At 38.1% G+C, this 23,267-nt stretch overlaps 3 protein-coding genes across 5 annotated transcripts in view; 2 read left to right on the top strand and 1 right to left on the bottom strand.

The window, feature by feature from the left end:
- Flo2 (flotillin-2) overlaps positions 1-23,267 on the bottom strand; it is a 98,779-nt gene that overhangs the window by 48,538 nt on the left and 26,974 nt on the right. The window lies entirely within an intron of this gene.
- Positions 136-5,841, top strand: LOC124212725 (esterase E4-like). 3 transcript variants are annotated; one of them, XM_046613089.2, is made up of 8 exons: positions 136-2,443; positions 2,682-2,820; positions 2,975-3,320; positions 3,488-3,850; positions 3,974-4,134; positions 4,199-4,515; positions 4,589-4,743; positions 5,620-5,841. In XM_046613089.2, the coding sequence occupies exons 1-8, from the start codon at positions 2,208-2,210 to the stop codon at positions 5,658-5,660; spliced, it is 1,758 nt and encodes a 585-aa protein (XP_046469045.1). In that variant the 5' UTR covers positions 136-2,207; the 3' UTR covers positions 5,661-5,841. The 3 variants fall into 3 exon arrangements, with proteins under 3 accessions (XP_046469045.1, XP_046469044.1, XP_046469043.1); XM_046613088.2 differs by having other exon boundaries at positions 5,615-5,841; XM_046613087.2 differs by having other exon boundaries at positions 4,589-5,841.
- On the top strand, positions 7,432-16,954 carry LOC124212730 (uncharacterized). The gene is made up of 14 exons (XM_046613097.2): positions 7,432-7,735; positions 8,306-8,444; positions 9,516-9,861; positions 10,563-10,925; positions 11,008-11,171; positions 11,243-11,559; positions 11,621-11,864; positions 12,292-12,575; positions 13,406-13,535; positions 13,615-13,960; positions 15,132-15,491; positions 15,798-15,958; positions 16,045-16,358; positions 16,431-16,954. Exons 1-14 carry the CDS (start codon positions 7,524-7,526, stop codon positions 16,669-16,671), a joined length of 3,621 nt encoding a protein of 1,206 aa, XP_046469053.2. The 5' UTR covers positions 7,432-7,523; the 3' UTR covers positions 16,672-16,954.

Here is a 23,267-nt window from a genome sequence, read left to right as displayed (position 1 = left end):
GACTGGTTTACAATATCACATATGCACGTTATAAATGGTAGAATAGAAAAACGAGAATCGATCTCATTCCGAATTCATATTCCTATTATCGGAGACACTGAAACTTTGTTTAGCGATGACTGATCAGACTTCTTCGGTAGAACAGCGTACAGTCCGAGATACCGTCTTAAGGCAATGCTGTACACCTTCTTAATCGATCAACGGCATCTGTGTATAATTTTAGTTTTTGGTATACCGTTTACACAGGAAACTTTTTTCCACTTGATGTTGGTAAAAAATTACGACCAACACAACCAAGTCAAGAGTTTTCGATATTTTTTCTGCTGTAGAGTTGTCAAAATATAACAACTTTATAAATCAACTATAAAAGTCTGAAGATTGCCCAGTTGTGATGTACATTAGAAATTTCATTAATTCCGAACAGCAATTTTTGTTCTCATTTTCGGGAATCCACCCTTCGTTTCTCAGTGGCCGTATTGAATTTAAGGATGAATTCCCTATTTATTAAATAACCCGCTTATTTTCAATTTAAAACTGCAATCGATGATAGCCAAACTTAGAGAAAATGTTATTCTCTGCAACTTTGGTTTTGATCTTTTTTTCCTGCTACGAATATTTTTCGATTTAGACCCGAAGGGGGAGGGGGGGGCTGAAATCTCATAATTGCGTTATCCCGTTTGTTGTTGAGTTTATATGTAAAAGTCAACAACAATCGAGATAATGCCATAATTAAATTTAACCCCCTCCCCGTTCGGGTCTAAATCGAAAAGTAACGACCCTAGAGAAAAATGGTACAAACCGAAGTTGTAGTGAATAAAATTTGCTTCCAGTTTGGTCATTACCATCTTCAGTGTTAACGGGAAACTAAGCGAGTTATTTAATAAATAAAGAATTCACACTTAAATTCAATATGACGACCGAGGAACGAAGGGTGGGCTCTTGAAAATCTGGATTTAGACTGCCAATGACCCTACCCTCCCCCCCCCCCCCCCCCCCCCCACCCCATCTACCCACGATTCTTGGAGGTAAATTGCTGTTCAGAATTAATACAATTACAGCAATTTTTTCGGTACTTCCCGATTGGGCTAATTGTAAGAAATAAGATTCTGATAATTGGGTCCTCACGATGGAATGAATTATCTTTACTCATTGATGAAACGGGATTGACAAGTTAATACATAAATAAATTGACATCGCTATAATATCCCTGATAACTTTCTCTCTATTGATAAACGAATCTTTCCACATGAGAGCAGAAACGCTAACTAGTCAAACAATATGGTAATAGATAGTACGATTGTTTCGATGAAATTGGGGTCACCTCCTTACAATTAGAGCGATAGAAATGTCGAAGGCACGTCGTCGAGGCCGCATTTGATAAATTTGATAGAAATGTAATTTCCTAACATCGTTGTACAGAGTGTGAAATACATATATTAAGCACCAGGAAGACAGAGAGAGTTGGCATGTCTTTGTTTTCCGTAAGTTATCGTTTGCTACATTTTTATAGGACTCGAAAAACTAGAAGCCTGTGAATCCTGATAGCGCATCGTTGTAATAACATTCAAATTAATTAGCATTGCAAGAATATGAAGTCCTGGTATGATATAATGAAAACATATCATCATAGCGATGGTCATATGATTGTGATAACGTGGTGTGATTAAGTTTTTGTTAGCTAGTAATCAAATATATCTTTCAATCAAACAAAGTTGAATACTTCATCAGCTGAAAATGTGTTCGATTATGAGCAGTAAGATTAGATAATTAATTAAAGATTGTTTGAAGCTGAATTGTATAGGTAACTGGAATTAAAAATTATTCTTTACGAAAACTTGACTTCGAACAGTTGTATTATAATATCAGAATATCAGGATACTGATCAGAGATGTTGGAAGAATCAAAAAGGGTGTTCAAGTACTTCAGAGATAGACTAAGAAGTTGTTCACATACTACTATGACGTCGGACTACGTTGAGCGTCCAAGTTCAATTTGTCATAGTGAATTTGTGTCTGTAGAGATGCGCATTAAGCGATTAGAGATGGAATGCGTTTAACTTCGTTGACGATTAAAAATATCTCGAGTTGACCATGTTTATCTGGTGGTACAAAAATAGAATGTTTATAAGGCTGAATAAGACTTGGAGAGGAGATTCTAACGCTTAATGTTACAAAGAGTTACCAGCGTGTTGAGTGTTGCAAACAACGATGCGGATAAAATTTAGAAGTGATTTTTCCATATTCTCACTGCTGAGCATCTTGTTCACGCCGAGCACAGGTCAGTTTGAGAATGACACTGGTTCCACGGATGCAAACGTTTCTCTTCCAATATTGACAATACCGCAAGGAGAAATTCAAGGCGTGAACTTGGTTACTTACCGTAACAGGACAATTTATGGATTCCTGGGCATTCCCTATTCCCGACCACCGATTGGAAATCTCAGGTTTAGTATGAAAAATTAATCATTGATATCATAATCACTTAAACTTATCAGAGAATTATCGTTGTGCAGGTTGAGATAAGACTAAGTTGTTTGGAATTGTGATATGCAAGTGTTTGCAATCTAATCGCGCGACCTCTTCAGTCAGAAATTCATGTGATTACCGTTTTAGTCAGGTCGTAATGGCTTTGAAAGCAATCACTAGACGAATGATGAACATGACCTTATCATTATTTTACAGGTTCCGCAGCCCCGTGGCAGCAAACGCTTGGAATGGAACTTTAGATGCAAGTACCGACGGAAATATGTGTCCCCAGCTATCAGGAGATCATTTTATAGGTGATGAGGACTGCCTGTACCTTAATGTTTACACGCCACAGGTGATATTTAATATCCATACGTCAAATGTGAATTACTTATCTGCAATTTGATCGAGCATAGACAAAGTACGGGAAAGAATCGAATAAGAACTTGTAAGGAGTGAACTAATGCAATGCTTCGGATTTGGTCGACTGATCATTTCTTGTTACGTAGATTTCGGATGAAACTTCCACTGTTCCGTTACCGGTAATGGTCTACATACACGGTGGAGGATTTGAACGGGGTAACGGTGGATTGTCTTCATTCAGCCCTAAATACCTCCTCGACAAAGACGTGGTACTCGTCGTTTTTAATTACCGACTTGGAGTTTTGGGATTCTTGAGTACCGGGGATGAAGTTGCCCCTGGAAATTATGGATTGAAAGACATGGTCCTGGCCCTAAAATGGGTTCAGAGAAATATCGGGTATTTTGGTGGGAATGCTGATCAAGTTACTATTTTTGGCGAAAGTACCGGTGGCGGTTCGGTGGAGCTCTTGGCCCTATCGAGATTGACGGAGGGTATGATTATTGTATAACTTTTTAACACCATGATCGACGGTTATAACTTTAATTGTGAAAAGAGAACTCCCAGTGGGTCATTGGAAGAGTGTAAAGATTGTTGTGTTTCTCTAGAACGCTAAGTAACGGTAGCAACAATACAATATTATAATTTAATCTGTGGGCAGGACTTTTTCACAGATACATAACGGAGAGCGGGTCGGCATTGTCAATTAGATGTTTCCGACCGAAAACAACGTATGTTCGACGTGCTACTGAGTTGGCCGAGCTGCTCGATTGTCCAACAGACTCTACAACTGGTCTTGTCGACTGTCTGAGAAACCGTGACGCAAAAGAAATTATAGGCACCAAGTCTTCTTTCTACGTTTGGGAAAACTTTCCCGACATTATATGGGGACCGACGGATGAACCGGATGTAGACGGAGCTTTTCTAACCGAAAATCCCGTGAACCTGTACGCTGCTGGAAAAATTCGTGACCTACCCTGGATGACTGGCGTTGTTCATGATGAAGGATTAATTTTGAGCTTGAGTGAGTAAACATTGGTTGATTAGGGAGGATGATATCAACAAGTTGTTCTTGTACAATATGATCTGAAAACAAATCAATCGGATAAATTGTCGATTGTCTAATGTGTTTTTCCTTTTCGTTCAGAGTTTTATGTGAATCCGGATAAGTTCGAAGAGTTATTAAGCAAATTTGACGACGTCTTACCTTATGTGTTGCAATATCATAACGTAGTCGACGACGAAAATGCCTTGACAACCGCGTTGAAAGCGTATTATTTTAATAATATGACTGCAGAGAGAAGTAGAGTAAGTAGTAAATAAGTTACTAAAGTATTCTGTGTCAAATCCACAGTCAATCTTCTTTTTTCAGCTTCTCTCCAATCTCACAGATCTCATCGGTGACTCTTTCTTCATATTTCCAATTTACAATGCGCTTCAAAAGCGCATGCTTTTGGTGGATAGTCCCGAATATTTTTACAGATTTGGGTACCGGGGCAGTTATAGTTATACTTACAAATACAGTGGCGGATCAACGGACAACTACGGCATAGCTCACGCCGACGAACTTCTTTATCTCTTTCCGTACCCCAATTCTACTTTCGGAAACCTTGGTGAGGAAATGAGTGAGACCGATTATGAAATGGTTGAAAACATGGTGCAACTTTGGACGTCATTCGCTATCAATGGGTGAATTTAAATTCTGAACAGTATGAGTACAGCTTTACTAGTAGGAATTAAGAAAAAAACTTTATTATTGCAGAACGCCTACCGAGGCGAATCGGAGTGGTATCAAAATTTGGAAACCATACTCAGTGGAGGATAACTATGTCATGATAGGGGATCATTCAGAAGTAACAAACAAGGTTCTTTACTCTTTCTTGTCAGACAGAATGGGCTTCTGGAAAGATTTGACTGGTACAATTTCAAATATGTCAAATACTGCCCCAGTCAGAACTAATACTTTTTTCGAGAATATCATGCTCAATTTAAAATGTTTTGTATCGTTCTTATTCCATAAGATGTATTTAATACATTAAAAATCTGAGTAGTGTGAGATCGGCAAAATGGGGGCACAATTATTTGCATTAACCCTTCGAGGGTAACGTCATTTTGACTACCCTTAAACGGTAAGGTCGGGTCACTCGTGTCCGATGCTTAAAAAAGTGCTTTAAAATGCTTTAAAAAATCTGAAAAAATTCATGGTGACATATTAACTATCCTAGAATAAAAATAATTCACCATATTGCCGATTTTTTTTCTCTTTAATTTAGTATAATTCAATAATCAAATTAAAATTTGTCAAATGCTTTTTTTTTTCAAATAGCCATAATTTTTGATAAAATTAATATTTTTTGATGATCCAAGCGGGAAATGAAAGTTTAAGAGTTGTACTTCAATAAAAAAAAAACTTGAATGGCCGTACGAATGAATAGAATGCTTAAGTTTTGAGCATGAAAAATCGGTTTCAACACGTGTTTACATTCAAGAGTTAGATTAGAACACTCAATTTTCGTATACACGTGTTTACGTTCAAGAATTACATTTGTATGCTCAATTTTCGTTTTATTTTATAAATCCTTTTGTAAGGACACATTTTTCTGATAAAAAAATAGCAAAAATTCGGAAAAACCAAATTTCTTACCTTACACTTTTCGCACTCATGTACGGTAACATCGGGTCACTCGTGCCTTTTCGAAAATATGTCTGATCCTCACGACGGCTGCTAAAGGGCTGCGGCGTCGGCGCTTGGGGATATAGTAGCCTACTACAATACAATTTTTTCCAGCACAGTTCGGCCGGACTCCCTTCCCCCCTCCTCGAGTTACCAATGAGAGTTACTTTTGCCGAGGCACGAGTGACCCAACGTTACCGTTTAAGGGTTAAACAAATGTATGTGTAAGCTTCGAGTTAGCATCTACCTATTTCCAGCATTGTACCCGTACATAAATTGTCCAAGTGTAATTGAATTGAATAAAAGAAGGTATTCGAGATAACGAATAGCAACTACGAAAATTGAGAGTATCAATAAAAATCGTACAGATTTATTTGAGATCTGTAGAAAGTACCTGGTTAATTTTTCCTTGACTCGACTCACCCAATGATTGTTGCAGTTATTGCACACAATAGTCACCGGATTTTATTCCCATTTACAGTCAGTCGTTGGATCTCAGTCTTACCTGAAACAGAAATATCGAGATTACATCATTTACTTGTGCATCATAGTTTGCAGACGATTTTTTACAGCTTGCCATAGGATTACCAACAGGCTTACTTGAACATCAATTACGAACAGTCACTTATTTATACAAGTTAGGACGACATTTTGTTCGAAAAAAAGTTTCCAACTTGATTTATTTTTCGAATGACTGCAAAAACAATAAACATCTAGATATTATTTATAAAACACCAATATCAGTGTGGAACCAGTTTGTCTTTGCCGTGGCAAAGCTCTACAGCAATTCCCCAGAGTTCAAGTAGTATGGTGTGAAGACAGAATACCCGTACGTGTGTCAAAAAGTTCAAGTTAGATATGACTTTTCACGAACTGAAGATTGTAGTCTTTCAAACCACCGAGCCCTGGAGTTCAAAATTCAGGCTTGAGAAGACGCGACCAAAGGTATCTTCAAGATGTATTCAGTTTCACTTATTAGACAGCATTAGAGGGACTTCGTAGTGTTTTATATTTAACGTTTCATTTCTGTTGGCAGAAATGTTTAAGACAAACAAGGTGTGCACATTCCTCAAGTAAGAGAAAACGATGCTTTTCACCGTTTTGCGGCAAAATTTTCTCAGCAAAGTTGCGCAAAGCCCAAAAGAAAAACATGAACAGAAAGTACTATTATGTAACGCATGCATGAGAAGGTGATCCAATTAAAATGCTGCGCATGCGCAAATGGGCTCGATTTTGCTTCTCACACTAGTGTTTTCTTCTCGTTCACTTTTCGCATTAATGGTTTCCACTTCTCACGTATCTCTCTCATGCCCAAAATCGTCACGAATGGATTTCTTATCCTTGGTCTCCTCGTTATGGACATCTTTGTGTTTCCACTCCGTTATACCTGAACACAGTGAGTCGAGAGCCCTAGCGATGTGGGTTGCACCGAGGCGTGTGCATATGCACGCCGATAATTAGAACAAATAAGTAGTAGTGTAGCTGATTTTATGTCATCATGCAAAAAAGGTCCGATGAAAACATTGAGAGACGATAACTTCACTGAAAGTTTTCACTTCTATTACACGTTCTGTGACGCACATTGTTTTTTTTTCTTGATTTTGTATCGGAATACCTGAAAATATCTTTCTATGTTTTATTGCACTACATTTCTCACCCAATTATCTACCCAATTTTGGACTTTCTGAAGTATTTAAGGAAACAAAATTGTAATAGTACATTTTGGTTTTCTTGTCTTTGTCCCCTGGACTCCACCGTGGACCCCGCCTTTAGACTGCTTAGGTATGTAATCGTAAACATCTAACACTTATCATGCCCGACACATTTGACCATGAACACAAGTATGTAAGATCAGTAAAATAACAATATTGGCGATAACACTATTCGCTCTCTCTTTATTGATGAAATTGCGTCACTGGTCTAATCCGTTTGATAATACTGCACAGTTGTGTGCCATGACTAAAGCTCATGGCAGTTAATCAATTGAAGTGATTGTGCTTGGGAATAATAAAAATACACTGCAATGGGCTCGCTAAAGGTTTTAAATTTTGTTTTGGTTACTTTTTTCCTCAACGTTCTCATCTTCTTTCGAGCAGAATGCAACGCAGCGACCGCTCCGGAAGTAACCGTACCTCAGGGCGATCTGCAGGGCGCGATTCTGTTCAGTCGCCAGAACAGAAGCATCTTTGCATTCTATGGAATTCCATATGGTCAACCACCTATCGGAGATTTAAGGTTCGATAATATTATGATAGAGGATTGAGAAAACCGAATTTAGCAGTCTACCAAAAATAAATGACAGGACGAATGCTTTGGTGAACGACGATTTTTTCATTTAACAAAATATTTAAATGTATAAACTTTTCACGATGTTATCAGGTCAAAAAAAGAAAAAAAAATGTATTGTGAAACGATGTTTCGGTTCTAATGGGAGTGGGCTCCTCAGAACTAGAAGTCTTTGATTGAAAACATTATTTTACAACAGATTGTGATGTTATACAAACGTAATACTGGAAAATTTTACGCGAAAAAGGAAAAAAATTAGAATCGCAAAAATATTTAGTCTTACATTAAAAAAAAAAATGTGTAAATCACTTAGGTGACTTTTGAGAAAGATGTCATTTAACTTGATTAATTAGATGCAGTGAAATCATCAGCTATAAATGAGTGAAAAGCCAGTTGTCAGATTAGCTTCGGAAGCATGAGTAATTGAACCTCAATAACTAAGTTCAGAGAGTGGCACAGTTCGCAAATCTCCGGACTTTCGAACCGTCTGAAGTATATAACTTGATACTGTATTTTCAGATTCAGCAGCCCTGTTGCAGCAGACGCTTGGAACGGAACTCTGAACGCAACTGTTGAAGGGAACGTGTGCACTCAGTATTCTAACGGAGCAGTTATTGGAGACGAGGACTGTTTATACTTGAACGTTTACACGCCTCAGGTGACAATGCGAGATTCCTAATTCTCGCTGTCAATCCACCCTGATTTTGATGAAACTTTGCAGGATTATAGTATAAGTTTAAAAAATAGACGCGTGCTTTTGATATCTGCGGTATTACACCCTAAGAGAGTGAAATCAAATCTTGATAATATCTCATTTTCATCCGTCCCGAAGTAATAATCATTTTAAGATAGTGTTATACCGTGATAAAGTAACCCTAAAAGTTTGACGGTAACTGATTGCGAGTCCAATGGTCAAACTTCAAAATTCAAAACGGTGGACCCGAAAATGGTGGTTCGAATTCGATGAAGATTCGTGTCTTGGTGTTTTTGGGTTCGCTGATTTTGAATCTGAGATCGAAATGTGTAAATTTTATATGATGGATTGACTTTGTCAAAATTGTTTCAAATAGCATAATTTACGTTCAAACAAATTTTTTAAATTTACTTCGCCATTCAGTATTTTGAAATTTCGATTACAGGTCCAAAATTAGTGACCTTAAACTCGTCAGAATGCCGATTTTTATGAAATTTAAACAGTTCTTAACAGTTGATAAGATAATAAGCCTTTAGAGACTGCCATTTCTAATTTTAATCTTCTGTTTCAATACTTGAAACCAACTGCTTCAAAAATGTTGGGATACCAGTTTCAATTGAATTCGAACCGGCTTTGGTAAAGTCAGTTCGATATTTTGGATTTATTATTTCGAATTTTGCTTTTGAAAATCGGTTTTATCAAAGTTAGGTCGAATCTGATGAAAATTAAGATATCGGCGTTTTCGTGGTAGTTGAATTCAAACCTGGAATCAAAAGTGAAAAATTCGAAACAGCTCACCCGAAGTGGCGAACTGACTTCAAAACAGGGTTGAAACTTCATGTAAAAAGGTGAAGAGTAAAAAGATTTGATATTTTTGGGGATCGTTTTACGATCGCCGGACGGCATTCCGCGGATGCAAAAACATGTGTTGAATGTTTTCGGACACTCTATAATGCCGAAATGTTTCATTGACATCGGAGAGTAACACGTCGCGAAGTTTCTTTGTGAGTATAACTCTTCATGTGTTTCCGTCAGCTTCCGAACAACACTAACTCATCACTGCTTCCGGTAATGGTTTGGATACCTGGTGGCGGATTCGAGCAGGGCAGTGGGAATTCGGATCTCTATAGTTCAGAGTTCCTTCTCGACTCAGACGTGCTCCTCGTTACAGTCAACTATCGCCTTGACGCGCTGGGCTTTTTGAGCACCGGAGATGAGGTTGCCCCCGGAAACTGGGGGATGAAGGACCAAGTTCTGGCTCTGAAATGGGTCCAGAATAATATTGCATACTTCGGCGGTGATCCTGACCAAATTACACTTTTTGGTCAAAGCGCTGGCGGTGCATCAGTGCAACTTCTCGCATTATCGGATTTGACCACTGGTGAGAGGATATCCTGAAATAGTTGTGATGTCCAGCTCCCGAGCGGCACAAACAAATACATAACTTAAATTAGAAGCGACAACAGCGTCAGCTTCTTTGATCTTCCTGCTGCCAGTTCATAAGATCTTGATTGAGTATGGCACTATGTTTGCGGACAATGTTCACAGCTTCACGGAATGCAATTCAAAACATAAATCTGGCATCAAAGAACAGTTTCCTGATAAGTTTATGATAGTCTCATCACGCCAATAATGATATTTTGGATAAGTGTAAAAACTAGTAATTATAGAAAATATGTAGAGCATTATTTGTCAATCGACCCTACCAGATACAAAAGTTTTCAGATCGGGTTCAAATTTGAACAATCTATAGCGGGCAAAAATCGAAAATTTCACCTCTGAGAGTTTGATAATCATGTGTGCTAGGCCAGAAAAAGAAAATTATTACAAACTCCAATTCAATTGGGCTATAGATAAAATAATATTAAGTCCGATTTGAGAATATTTTGTTCGGGTGGGGGCAGTTAAGAAATAGAGAAAAGTTGCAACAGCAAATTGCCTCATTGTCATTTTTTCGGGATACGCAGTAGGTATTTCTACGTACAACAGAAACAATCGAATCAGAACCATTGCTACAAAATTTCAGATAACAATGTATACGTACTACGTATTCTGTGCTAAAGATTTCTTCACTTTCTATAGGTCTTTTCCATAAGTATATTTCACACAGTGGGTCGGCACTCGGTTTCTGGCCCTGGAGGCTCAGTTCAACCTACGCCAATGTGGCTTTTGAGCTCGGCGAGTACGTTGGCTGCCCGACGAATGGGTCCATTTATCTTGTAGCCTGTCTCAGGCAAATCAATGCGTCGGTCATCACACAGGCCAGAACCCAGTTCTACGTCTGGGGGACGAATCCGTTTCCGGTTTGGGGTCCGACCGATGAGCCGGACATGGATGGTGCCTTCCTTACTGACAATCCTGCAACTCTTATTGCGGCTGGCAAAATGCGTGACCTGCCATCCATCACTGGCAGTGTCAGAGATGAAGGCGCCGGGTTTTTAGTTGGTAAGGAATAAAATCGGTGCAGAATTACAGGTAGAAGCAACGAGTTGAATCGTTTTATTTAATGTTTTCCTTTATTTCTCAGCCAGCCTTCCAGGGTCTGACTTGCTCGAAATTCTGATAGATGATTTTGACAACCTTGCGCCAATTATCTACCAATATTCCGGACGAGTAGACGACGAGTCCAGTTTTACCGCTGCATTAAAGTCGTACTATTTCAACAACGACATGACGACTAATAGTACTCTGGTTGGATTTTACTTCGTTCCATTCATTGATAGAACAGGCTAAATAGTCTGATCTGCAAATTTAATTTTCAGCTGTGGTATAATCTCACTCGACTAGTGACTGACTTATTCTTTACGTATCCAATCTATACCGCGGTTCAGGAACAGTACGCAATTGCCGAAAATTCGCCGTACTTCTATTCGTTCGAGTACCGTGGAACCTACAGCTATGGAAGTCAATACATTTACAGTTCCTTGCTGGACGAAAGTATCAGCCACTGCGACGAGCTACTCTACTTGTTCCCAGAGACTGAGTCACTCTTCGGTGTGGGAACCGAGAACATGACCGAAACTGACCTTCTCATGGTCGAGACGATGGTTCAACTCTGGACCTCCTTCGCCATCAATGGGTAAGGCACTTAATGCGAACTCTTTATTTACCCTTGCGTTAATTCATGGTCATGATTTCAGGACACCAACTACTTCAGCGGTGATCAGCAACACGACTTGGTTACCGTATTCTGCGAATGGTAACTACCTCCGTATTGGTAACGACGATGATCCGACACTCGAAATCCAGTACAATTTTCTCCAGGAGAGAATGCTTTTTTGGAAGGAACTGATGACCTCCACAACTTCAGGGAGTACATCCTATGGTTCATTCTCCCTGCGACCAATTGCTATTCTTTTGATTATTTATTCGAAAGTATTTTTGTAGGCAAATGCAACAGATTTTTTTTTTATCAGTATCGATTCAAGAAACGATCCAACGAATTATATTTCCAAAACAATGTATCAAAACTCGAGGAGATCAAATGTGAACATTATTTGTGACTAATTTTATTAAATAGAAAATTATGTCATCGGTAATTTGCACAATTGTTTTGACATTACGCGTATCCAACACACTGATTTTTTAAATTTGATAAAACTACTCAGTCATGTAAAGGTGACAGGTGAAATCCGAGTTATCATGACTTGCGAAGATAGATACAGCGAATCCTGCTCTTCAATCGGTTTTACGAGGTGGAGAATTAATTGGAATTTGAATGCGATATAACTCATAATTTGGAGTGGTGAATTATTCATTATCGGGATAATTTGATTTATCTAATCGTTTGGTATCATGTCCTACATAAGAGAATTACGAAAACGCTGCAGCGGTTAATTGTGCGGGACAGCGAATTACGATGAGTTTCCACAGTATGAGAAGTTTTTGCGGGCTAATATTACTGCTTAACATTTTAACCAAGATTAGCGATGCCGACGCGAGAAACATCCCATTGGCAAGTACAAGGAACACTGCTCCTCAAGTTACAATACTTCAGGGTGCTCTTGAGGGCACAACCGTGTTGAGTTTGAATAATAGAACCATCTACTCTTTCCTGGGAATTCCTTACGCTCAACCGCCGATCGGGAACCTGAGGTTTGTCTGGAATTGTGGATTTTCTAACGATCCGTTTTTACAATATTGCTGAAAACGGAAATTGACTTTAAGTACGATTTAGAATAATTTGCCTGAAATTGTTCAACCGAATACGTGTTAATGGGTTAGATCATAGCATAATATATTATGCATGTTGTTATCAGTGACATAACGAAAACGAAGCTGGGCAGATAATTGACGTGGTCATCGATTAAGATTGCAAAATAAGTTCGAAGAACACTGCTAAAATATTTATAATGAAATCATGAACTCAGGTGTGTTACGTCATGATGGATCTGTTGAAATACTTTCACAATGAAGAGTATTGAACACTGGTTTATATTCTACAATATAAAAATACTTCAATTTTTTCCAAACCAAAACGATATGGTAATTGGTGATGTAAATAACCCCGAATATTGGAGTTAAATCCTAACGTTAAGGATAACTCCAAAATTAATGATTACTCTCAACTGATTGTAATTCTCAAGTGATTTATGGGGTCTTATGTTCAACCATTTTTAAGGATAAATCCTCAACTTTCAGGATAAAACCTTAAAATTTCGGTGTAAGTTCGCGACTCCAAAATTGTTCAAGTTCAAGGTTAACCCTGACTTTAGGTATGGACCTTTAATTTAGGGGGTTGAATCTCGATTTGGGATTTTTTTCCATAAGAGTTATATCATGATGACATTATTAGATTTTACAGTTGTACTCGTCGAATCTCCTAGATTTGAAAGTAGGTATTCAAAATAAACCAATTCTTCGATTTTGTCGTTCTTCTTCGAGCTTGATACCATACTCATCTGAATCTAGTAATGTGTCTGTAGATTCAGCAACCCCGTTGCAGCGGAAAGTTGGAGCGGGACACTCAATGCGACTGTGGATGGTGAAAAGTGCCTACAGTTTGTGGTAACCGGAAGCGAGGACTGTTTATACTTGAACGTTTACACCCCGCAGGTGAATGATAAAGAAACATGTTGATTTCGAACATTAATTAAGATTCAAGGGAGGAATATTTGAAATACGTTGCCCGTAGCTTCCGGAAAGTGGTTCATCTTCTTTGCTTCCGGTGATGGTTTCGATTCACGGCGGAGGATTCGCCTATGGAAGTGGAGACTTTGAGGGCAACGGCCCAGCTTATCTGCTCGACGCAGACGTGGTGCTTGTCACCATGAATTACCGCTTGGGAGTGCTGGGCTTCTTGAGCACTGGAGACGAGGCCGCGCCAGGCAACTGGGGCCTCAAGGATCAGGTGTTGTCCTTGGAGTGGGTTCGCGACAACATTGCGTTCTTCGGTGGAGATCCGAACCAAGTAACGATAATGGGGAACAGCGCCGGTGGTGCTTCAGTGCAACTGTTGGCACTTTCAGACTTGGCAAGGGGTAAGATTTAACCGCACTTCGACGCTTCAGAGCCATAACATGCTGTGTTAAAATGCGCTTGGAAAAGATGCTATCTCAAGTATACATTTATTTTCTCCGAAAATAGACTGGCAATGCCACGGCACGCTCAATGGAAAATTAGTAAGACTTCGGTGATTCAACCCTACGATAATTCAGATTATTCGTGGTTTAGAGGATCTTTTGGTTATAACTGAAATGCATTTACGTACTTCAAATGTTGTCTTCTATTCCTGACCCAAGGCGTAATCTAATTGTGCATTTTTTCATCCGCTTGGCCTTTGTATTACAAAATTTCAGATTTTCGGAATAAATGTTATCTTGTACCGACCGTAGCCACGTTGTTCTAGCATGTGAGATCGCGGAATGGCAGGACTTGGGTTTAAATCCCCAGCGAGCTAAGGGGAGACTTACATATATGCCTATATGTGATATAGAAAAGGAAAGAACGGTAAAGTCGTTGAATACCTATCAATAACAATGGATAGTAATTCAAATGACTGAAAATCAATTCTTCATCAAGAATATCGAAAGTGAAACATTCCATTGTTTTTTTTTAAAAGAACAACATTATTTTCGTAATGATTTTCATTCCATGAACGTACAGGAACATACTGCAATAGTACCGTGAAAATACTATAACTAGAAGTTGAAGTCAAGAGAAAATCAGTTTTCGATTACTCCCTCTTAAAAAGTATCAAACATTTTCGACATTAAAAGTACGTATATGTATTTCATGACCAGTTTAGACCAAGAAACCCGTGATATGATTAAGAACTTGAATCATCCTGGCTTCGAATCGTGGAAATTTTAAGTCATAGGGAGGTTTTTGAATTAACCGACGTTAAGTGTATTGGTAGCATTGCCAGCTTAATTTTGAAGACATTTAACTCTTAGCGGCCACACGGGGTAACTAGTTACCCCAGGCTCAGAACAAGTGAAATTAGAGGTCTAAAACTAGATTTTTGAGCGTGGGGTAGTGAGTTACCCCATGTGGCCGCTATGTGGCCTGGCTGAGGTGTGGCCGCTAAGGGTTAATGTATACTTGAGATGCATAATATATTCTCCAATTAAATTTGAAGTTGCACACTATACCTTTGAATCGTTGACTGGTAAAATGCTAGGCGAATGGTCACGACAATTTTTCTTTTAGGCCTTTTCCACAAGTACATCGCGCAGAGCGGATCAGCCTTCGGTTTCTGGCCTTACCAGCCCAGTGAATTGTCCGCACAACATTCCCGCGCCCTTGGTGGATATCTCAACTGCGATAGCAGTACTTCGACCCTTCTTATCGAGTGTCTTAGAGAACTGAATAGTTCGACTCTTATGCTAGCGGATATGATGTCCGGTGTGTGGAACACGGTGGGTGGGTCTTGGTCCCCGACTGATGAGCCAGACATTGAGGGTGCCCTTCTCACAGACAGTCCTGTCAACCTCGTCAACGCTGGAAAGATGCATGACCTGCCATCGATATCGGGAAGCACGCGTGATGAAGCTGCTACCTTCGTTGCAGGTAGGAAGTAAACTCTGAACCAGTCGCAACACCCTATATCGAAGTAAAGAAAAAACAAAAGTTCTCCCTAATTTACGCACAACTTTGGGTAAATGTGCACTTTTAATTTGAGGGTTGTTGCAATTTGGGGGATACTCTTTCGAGGATGCATCCTGGAAAACAGTTGAATGTGACCATCAAACTCACGGGACATTCTCAAAATTGAAATTGAATTCGGAGATGTCGAGGGCGTACCCCCAAAGTTGGGGTTTTCCACGTGGAAATCTCGGTAAATGATTTAATTAGTAATACTTTTTGCTAATCAAGGATACGTACTGGTGCCCAGCTTGCTTGAGGAGTTTCTAGCTGATATCGACAACGCGATCCCCAACACACTTGGATACTCAAAATGGGTTGACGATGTTTCTGCGTTTACTGCTGGATTGAAGGACTTTTACTTCACCGACTTGACAGCAGATAGATCGGAGGTTTGATGGATACTTTCAGCTAGGACATAAATACTATGATTCGTATTTTAAGGACGTGAGCAAATGGCATAAACTTTATTTTTCAGATCTTGTATAATCTCACTCTCCTCATAAGCGACAATAACTTCATATACCCAGTCTTCAGAATGGTCCAGACGCAGAACAGCATGTTTGAGAGTGATCAGTTCTTCTACTCCTTCGATTACCGAGGAACTTACAGTCAAACCGACATGATAAGCAGTGCAATGCCGAACAACAGCGCTGCTCATGCCGATGAGATGTTTTACCTGTTTCCACAGACTGAGGCGATCTTCGGCGCAACTCGAGAGAATATGACTGCCAATGACCGCCAAATGGTGGACACTATGATGGAGTTGTGGACTTCGTTCGCAATAACTGGGTAAGTCTTTGGTGCTTTATTCATTGCTCTGGAAAAATCGATCTTGCCCCTGACCGTTGACGTTGGTTCCAGAATCCCAACCACAACGACTGGCGGTGTAACTTGGCAACCGTTTGCAGCTGGCAACAATAATTATCTCAGAATAGGAAGTGACTCGGACCCAACGGTTTTGAATCTGAACGATTTTCAACCGGAAAGGATGCAACTGTGGAGCGATTTGCTGGCAGCATCATCTGCGGCGAATTCAGCCATCGTTTTTTCGCCTTTGAGATCGATACTTATTTGTCTGGTTACTTACTTCAAGATGCTCTAATCAACAACGACGAGGACTATGTACTTTTGCAAAATTAACGTATACGTTTTACCATCAGCGTGTAGTGAATAGTACAAATCAAAAGTTAATCACAGGTTTTACGATATTATAATCTGATTGAGAATTAAAAAAATAAATTAAACAGCTATATAAATCGCGATAAAATATCGTGATTTCTGTTACTTGGAATTCATTGTAGGCATTTTCTTATCCTTTTCGACATAATAGATTTTTTAATTATCATTAGCCTTATTGCAGCTATGAATAAATTTATGCGAAATAACTGTGTGTCGGTTTTTGTTGTTTCTCCAAATTGGAGATATTGAAAAGCTATTATTACAATTTTCTTCTTTAATTCGACAGATGTAAGTTTCAAATTTTTTTTTCTATAACAACCCTGGTATATTCACAACGAATCAATTATAGTAGTGATTGTGTGACTTGGTTTAGACAGAAAAATATTGACCTGGTAAATAGCGAATGATCCGGTGAAACAATTCCTTGTGCAAACTTAACCGTTTACCAAATCCTAATTAATGAGTTTTGAAATGATGAACACTTTGATTATTATCTACAGTACCATCAGCATTTAGTTGAACCGTTTTGCTCATGTTAGCCAGCAGAATGTATATTTGGTACTGACCAAGAGCATGGGACTGTGAAAACTTTGAAAATACGGCAAAGTTGATCTGGAATAAAAACGTCATGAGAAGTTGTCTGTAATGCAATTTTAGAGACCGTGAACTTTCGATCATTTCTATTTATTATTAAGGAAAAGATATTGTAAAATTACTTACCATCGGGGCTTCCCCCTTCAGGGTCTACGTGTTACGGTAACAAGATATTCGAATAAAAATGTTTGTCAGTTACATAGCTGCAGGCAGATTATTTAAATAATCGATGAAAGTTAAATATCCTAATATGGTTGTAGGAATTTTTGTATAAGTGTACCTAAGTGTGACGGATGGGTGGAAAATGGAGTGTGGCGAGCGCTTCTCAGGAGCAAGCGGTAAAAGGGGTAAGCCTATTATACTCAGGCCCGACCAATGGTTCTTAACGTCGTTTTCAACTAATAAAATAAAAACAAAATCTTCAAAGTAAAGGTTTTCCCCAACTTATTAAAGTAATATGCATCGTTTGTCATCTAATCATTGTTTCTAAATGAACTGAATTGTATTTTGCTATTACACAATTCCCAAAAAGAATTTTATGAGCATTTAGTGGAGGATCATGTGTGAAACTTCGTGCAAAACAATTGGTATTTTTTACTGTTTTTTGCAAACTATACATACAAAGATCTTCATATTTTAGGAACATCTTCTTAAGAGTACCATTTACCATTTAGATAGTTTTTCATCGAGATGCCTACTACACTTTTTGTCTGTGATTTCGACGGTAAGCCACATTTCGCCGCATACCCATCACGTACCGTCATAAGTGCCCGTGCATAAGCAGTACAACTTCATTAATTACTCGGAATTTATGTAGACCATCCGTTTGAGGTTTTGCATAGTAACGTAATTAATATCAATCAATATTGTGTAAAAACTTGAGTCACGTGAATACATACTAATTTTTCTCACCGACCTCCTTGAGAATGTCGTATCGCCACTTAGCCTAATGGTTCTCTACGTCGAGATCAGTGAAAATCACACGCATAAAATTGGGGGATAAATTTGTATTAGCCATAGAAAATTCTGCTCGTTGAGAGTATCAAAAATCTCTGTTGTAACATTCGTTGCAAGCGAACCGTCCTTACTAAAAGGAAAGTCTACGGTCAAAAATCAAATTCATGATAATAATGAAATGGCCTGCCTCCGTTGATTTGAGATTAGACACTTTTTATTTAAGCCTGGGAGTATGAAATAGTGATGTTCAAAGCGATTCATTCAATCATGCATTGATCCAATATTATCCGAAGATCAACAGTGGCATTAAATTGAAAGTACTCAACCTAAGATGCATCACGTAAGTATTGCATAGTTTGTTTTGTATCTTGCGATGCTGCGTGTTTAAGCAGGTGACAGCTAATCTGGAAACCTACAATTTATTAGACTCTCGCTAATTTAGAACGTTGGCGTTTTAGAACGGCCCATTACAAGGACACACAACTGAAGGAAACTCACGGAAAGTGCGATACTGGCGGGGAACTCGAAGATTCACGGTAACGATTCGTCGTCAAGTTACATTAGAGACGAGAGATAGCCAAGAATATTTAACCTAATTAAGCCTAATTATTTCCCTATCTTCCTGTCTATAAGCATGTCATTATAGCTCAGAAGCGCGTGGTTATTTTGAAATGAGACTTACATAGCTGGTGCTCCCAGTCGATATAACCTTAGTGTAGAAGTGTGATGAAGCCCGGTCAAGTGGTTTCGTGTTTATTAACTGTCAAAGATGATGAAAGAAACATTTTTCTTCATCTTCCCCAAGCCAGAGCGCCTAAGCTAGATTTATTTACATAACATGTAGAACTGAATACATCATCAAATACATGACTCATTTGTTAACTGATTTTTATGTTTTCTACCATCACCTAGAATACATCCCAGTTACCAATCCGATAGACTAACGAACATGAAGCTTCAAATTAATAACAAACGACGCACTCAAAAACGAAGTCTGTCTTCTGTTTCGAATATCACAATTTACATAGATACACTACCGTATTCTATACTTGCCACGTTACCTTAATTCACATAAAAAACGCGTAAAAAATGAGAAGCAATAAAGTGGAACCTTTTCTTCGATTGCTCATCATTTTTTATGTATCACAGTCACTTTGGCTATTTCTATCCTATTATCAATCCGTTGGAACAGAAAGACGTTTTACTTTGGCAAGACAATGTCGTAAAACAAGAGGTGGTGTACCAAAAGTTGACGCTCTACTCATCTCATCAGAATAGGTCAACTCTCACGAGACTACCAACCACTAATTTGACCTAACGATACTTTGGCATCACTAATTGCTTACCAAGAAGACTTGTATAAATGTCAATAGCTGTAATCGAATGGAATGATATACATTTCCATATTCCATACATCATCTTACCTCATATAATACGGAGAAACGCAGTGATGAGTCGTCATCAGTTGTTTGTTTATTCAACTATATACATTATTACACCATCGTTGTTTTTATTTCATATATTTAACAGTCACCTAACTCATCCTTATTCGGTTATCAATCCGTTGGAAAAGACATACATTACACTTCACCATGACAACATTCCGACACAAAAGACGATCGATACTTGCTTCGAAGGTGGCACTTTATGTATCTGTCATTCTCCTGAACCAACTTCCACTGACCTGCCAACCATTAATTTCATCTGCCTATCTATTAGCACCACTGACTTTACAGCGACAAGTCTGATATAGTCCCAATATCTCGCTTTAAATGGTATAGACTGGCAATGAGTAAAACACTATGTCTAGATCACCTGTAATCATGTGAAATAGATTACAAACTTCATAACCATTCAATTGTACTATAAATACGTGAGCAGTTGCATGTTTCTCGTTTTGTGTGCTATCGTTGTTTTGTATGTGTTTCACAGAAACCTGAATTGATCTTATCATCAATCCATTGGCATAGATTATAGTCAGACTTAATGACAGTCAAAATCAGAATGTGAGCGTGCTGGATGCTTTGAACCAAGGGATAACTTACTTATGAAATCTGGTGAACACCTGGTTGAATACTTGTGACTTCTTTCGCGAGCTTTTGAACTCTTGTGTTATCAAATCTCTTAAATTTCTCTGCCCGCTCTGACCGTCGAGGCACCAGTGTTGTATTGCAAGATGAAACACTCGACTATGCTACACCAGGCAATAAAAAGTAGCAGCTCTTACCGCAAAAGTAAACCAAATAAACAAACTGTATAATGCTTCAAATCATTAGTAAATCTCATAAAATCTTTTAATTCGTTTGAAATCTACAAAATCTTGTCAAGTCATTCCGCATCTACTGATTTCTTTCGTATTTGATATGGAATATCTTAAAATATTTTGAATCATTTATAACTTTGTACAATCGTTTGCAATCTTGGTAACATTTAAAACCATTTGAAATCTATGAAATCGTAATAAATCATTCAACTACTTATGCAATCGTTTCACATTAAATCTATCGAATACATTTAGACCATTTAAAATTTACTGACATTATTTGTAGAGCAGTAAAATTTTCTAAAATAAGTACGTTGAAATGTTGTAAAATCAATTTGAGAATGCTGAAATAACTTAGAGTGTTATAAAATGTTTTGAGATCTATGAAATCAATAGAATTACTTGATATATTGTAACCTCTGGTCAAATCGGTTGATACCTTGTGAAATATGCTATCCATCAAATTATTACAATAACGTACGCTACAATTAATATGGCATTGACCAATCACTTTGAATTGTGCTTACTTGCCTGTATCTTTATGAAACAGCGTTTGTTACAGATCCAACTACGACCTGTATCTACCGATTGAACACTGCATGTAATTCCTTGTCGTTATAATATGTTGACCGATTGTGATTATTCAAGTCAATCTATTGTTTATCCAAATACTAATAGCTTCAATGCAATATCGACTATGTTACAACTATACGACACGTGTTTGATTAATTACTAGTAAATTATTACACATATTTGCCACTCACAAACAATACTGTACATGAATTCCATGTTAGTTTGATACCCGTCTTGGGTTATATACTACCTACTTGATACGAGAAATCATGAACATGCAAGGTACAACTTGAAAATAGCTATGTAAGGCGAATAAGACTGAAAAATCTATGGTTGAATACGATGATGTCTATTTTAGGAAACCATCAGAGAAACAATATGCAAAATTTTAACCGCAGTAAAATTACCCAAAATATGAACTGGGATCACTACCCAACTATACGGGTCAACATGTAAAACAAGGAGTCAATTACCTGATCAAGATCCATTAGAATGGAAAAAACCATTATTAATGAAGATGAAGTAACTACTTCAAAGTGCAAATAAAACAATCTGATTGTTGAAATCTACAAAGTCTGTTGGTAAAAAAATTGGAAAAAGAAGTTACAAGTAGAACTGGGTAAATATTACAACAAACCAACGTTCGCAAAACAGTTTTTGTATAAAGCGTATTATATTACATCATGTTGTACGAATAAATAGACGTATATCAGATAAATCGGGATTTCATCTACATTCTTTCAGCTCAGGAAAAAGAAAAATTATCGTGCTGTGAATAAACATTTATAAATTCTCGATGAATTCAAATTACTCGAGTAAATGTAGTTCTGTTACTTTTTATTGGAATTCTCAATATGTTTTTAATTGTGGAAAAAAAAATAACAATCTCAATTTGATTGTATAAAAATGGTAATGATTTAAAAAAACTTGGCGCAATTAGCACAAAAGCTGACGCTACATTACGTTAATTACTTCCTGTCATCTGTAATTACATTTTGTCTAATTTTCATAGCGATTGATATAAATTTCTGAGGTACTAGCAACGTGATCATAAATCAATGAAGTTCACAAGCATCTCATGAATCATCTAACGTCAGTCACAGTTGTTTACCGTTCCTTCTGATTTATTTATTAGAATGCGTCTTGCGCCCAAAATCAAACTGTAACATCTCGAATACATCTTGTTTCGGAAAAATCAACATGACACTGAATGTGCTGTACCTTTTACTTTTGCACAAATTCCCTTAAATAATATATGTTTTGAGATCTTCTAACGTAGGTCTGAGCATGTGGCATATACTATTAATTGGTAATTTAGTGTTAAGAGTAAAGAGACTGTTGAGATTGTGTAAAATAGAGTTATATATTTAGACTGATAAATTTTAGCTATACTTGTTGCACTTGCCCGCAGAATACATTGTGGAAAAAAAAAATCCTCTATCGTTTTCTTCGCAATGTGTTTGTGCGCCAATTAAATCAGTAGTATCGCTATTCCGCGTTCTTATCGTGGGGGTCAAAAGTCATGACAACGATATGAATTATAAATGCTACGGATCTCAACAGACATAAAAGTTGTGGATTACTGACCATGAGTTTATTGGTTATCACAGTACAGCAGTATTATTGCTACATACTTACAAAAGGTAATGAAATCTAGGCAAAAACATCTGAAATGTAAAAAAGTCCGTCAAGTTACCAAAACTATATCACAATAAATAATACAAGAACAACTTAGGTATTGCTAGTCACGAAATCAGGAAAGAACCCCAAGCCCTGCGATCTCTCAGAAAGTAGGTATACGTCGTGAAGTCGGACCTCGCTGTTTCGTGTAGTGATATTGAAACATCATTCCAAGAGCTACGTACTTGGCGGGTATATTCGTCCCGTGATTTCCTGGCCAGGCACCAGACCGATTTTTAAGCACTACCATTCTAGTATTCTCCTACTACCGTCGAGAGTTATCTCCGAAACTCGATACTGCGTTCCTGTCAACTAGGATCACTGTTACTATCACGGGTAGATGTACACTGTCTTTAAGTCGCGGCAATGCCATCGCACCGCAGCCAAACAACTTTGGCCGAGTGACATTTTACGTGTGTCTTCGCTAAGGGGTCCCCAACGATAGGTAACAT

The sequence above is a fragment of the Neodiprion pinetum genome, chromosome 2, assembly GCF_021155775.2.
Source record: "Neodiprion pinetum isolate iyNeoPine1 chromosome 2, iyNeoPine1.2, whole genome shotgun sequence".
Lineage (NCBI taxonomy): Eukaryota > Metazoa > Arthropoda > Insecta > Hymenoptera > Diprionidae > Neodiprion > Neodiprion pinetum.
The sequence above is the reverse complement of the archived record's forward strand: the minus strand, read 5'-3'. Positions and strand labels throughout refer to the sequence as shown.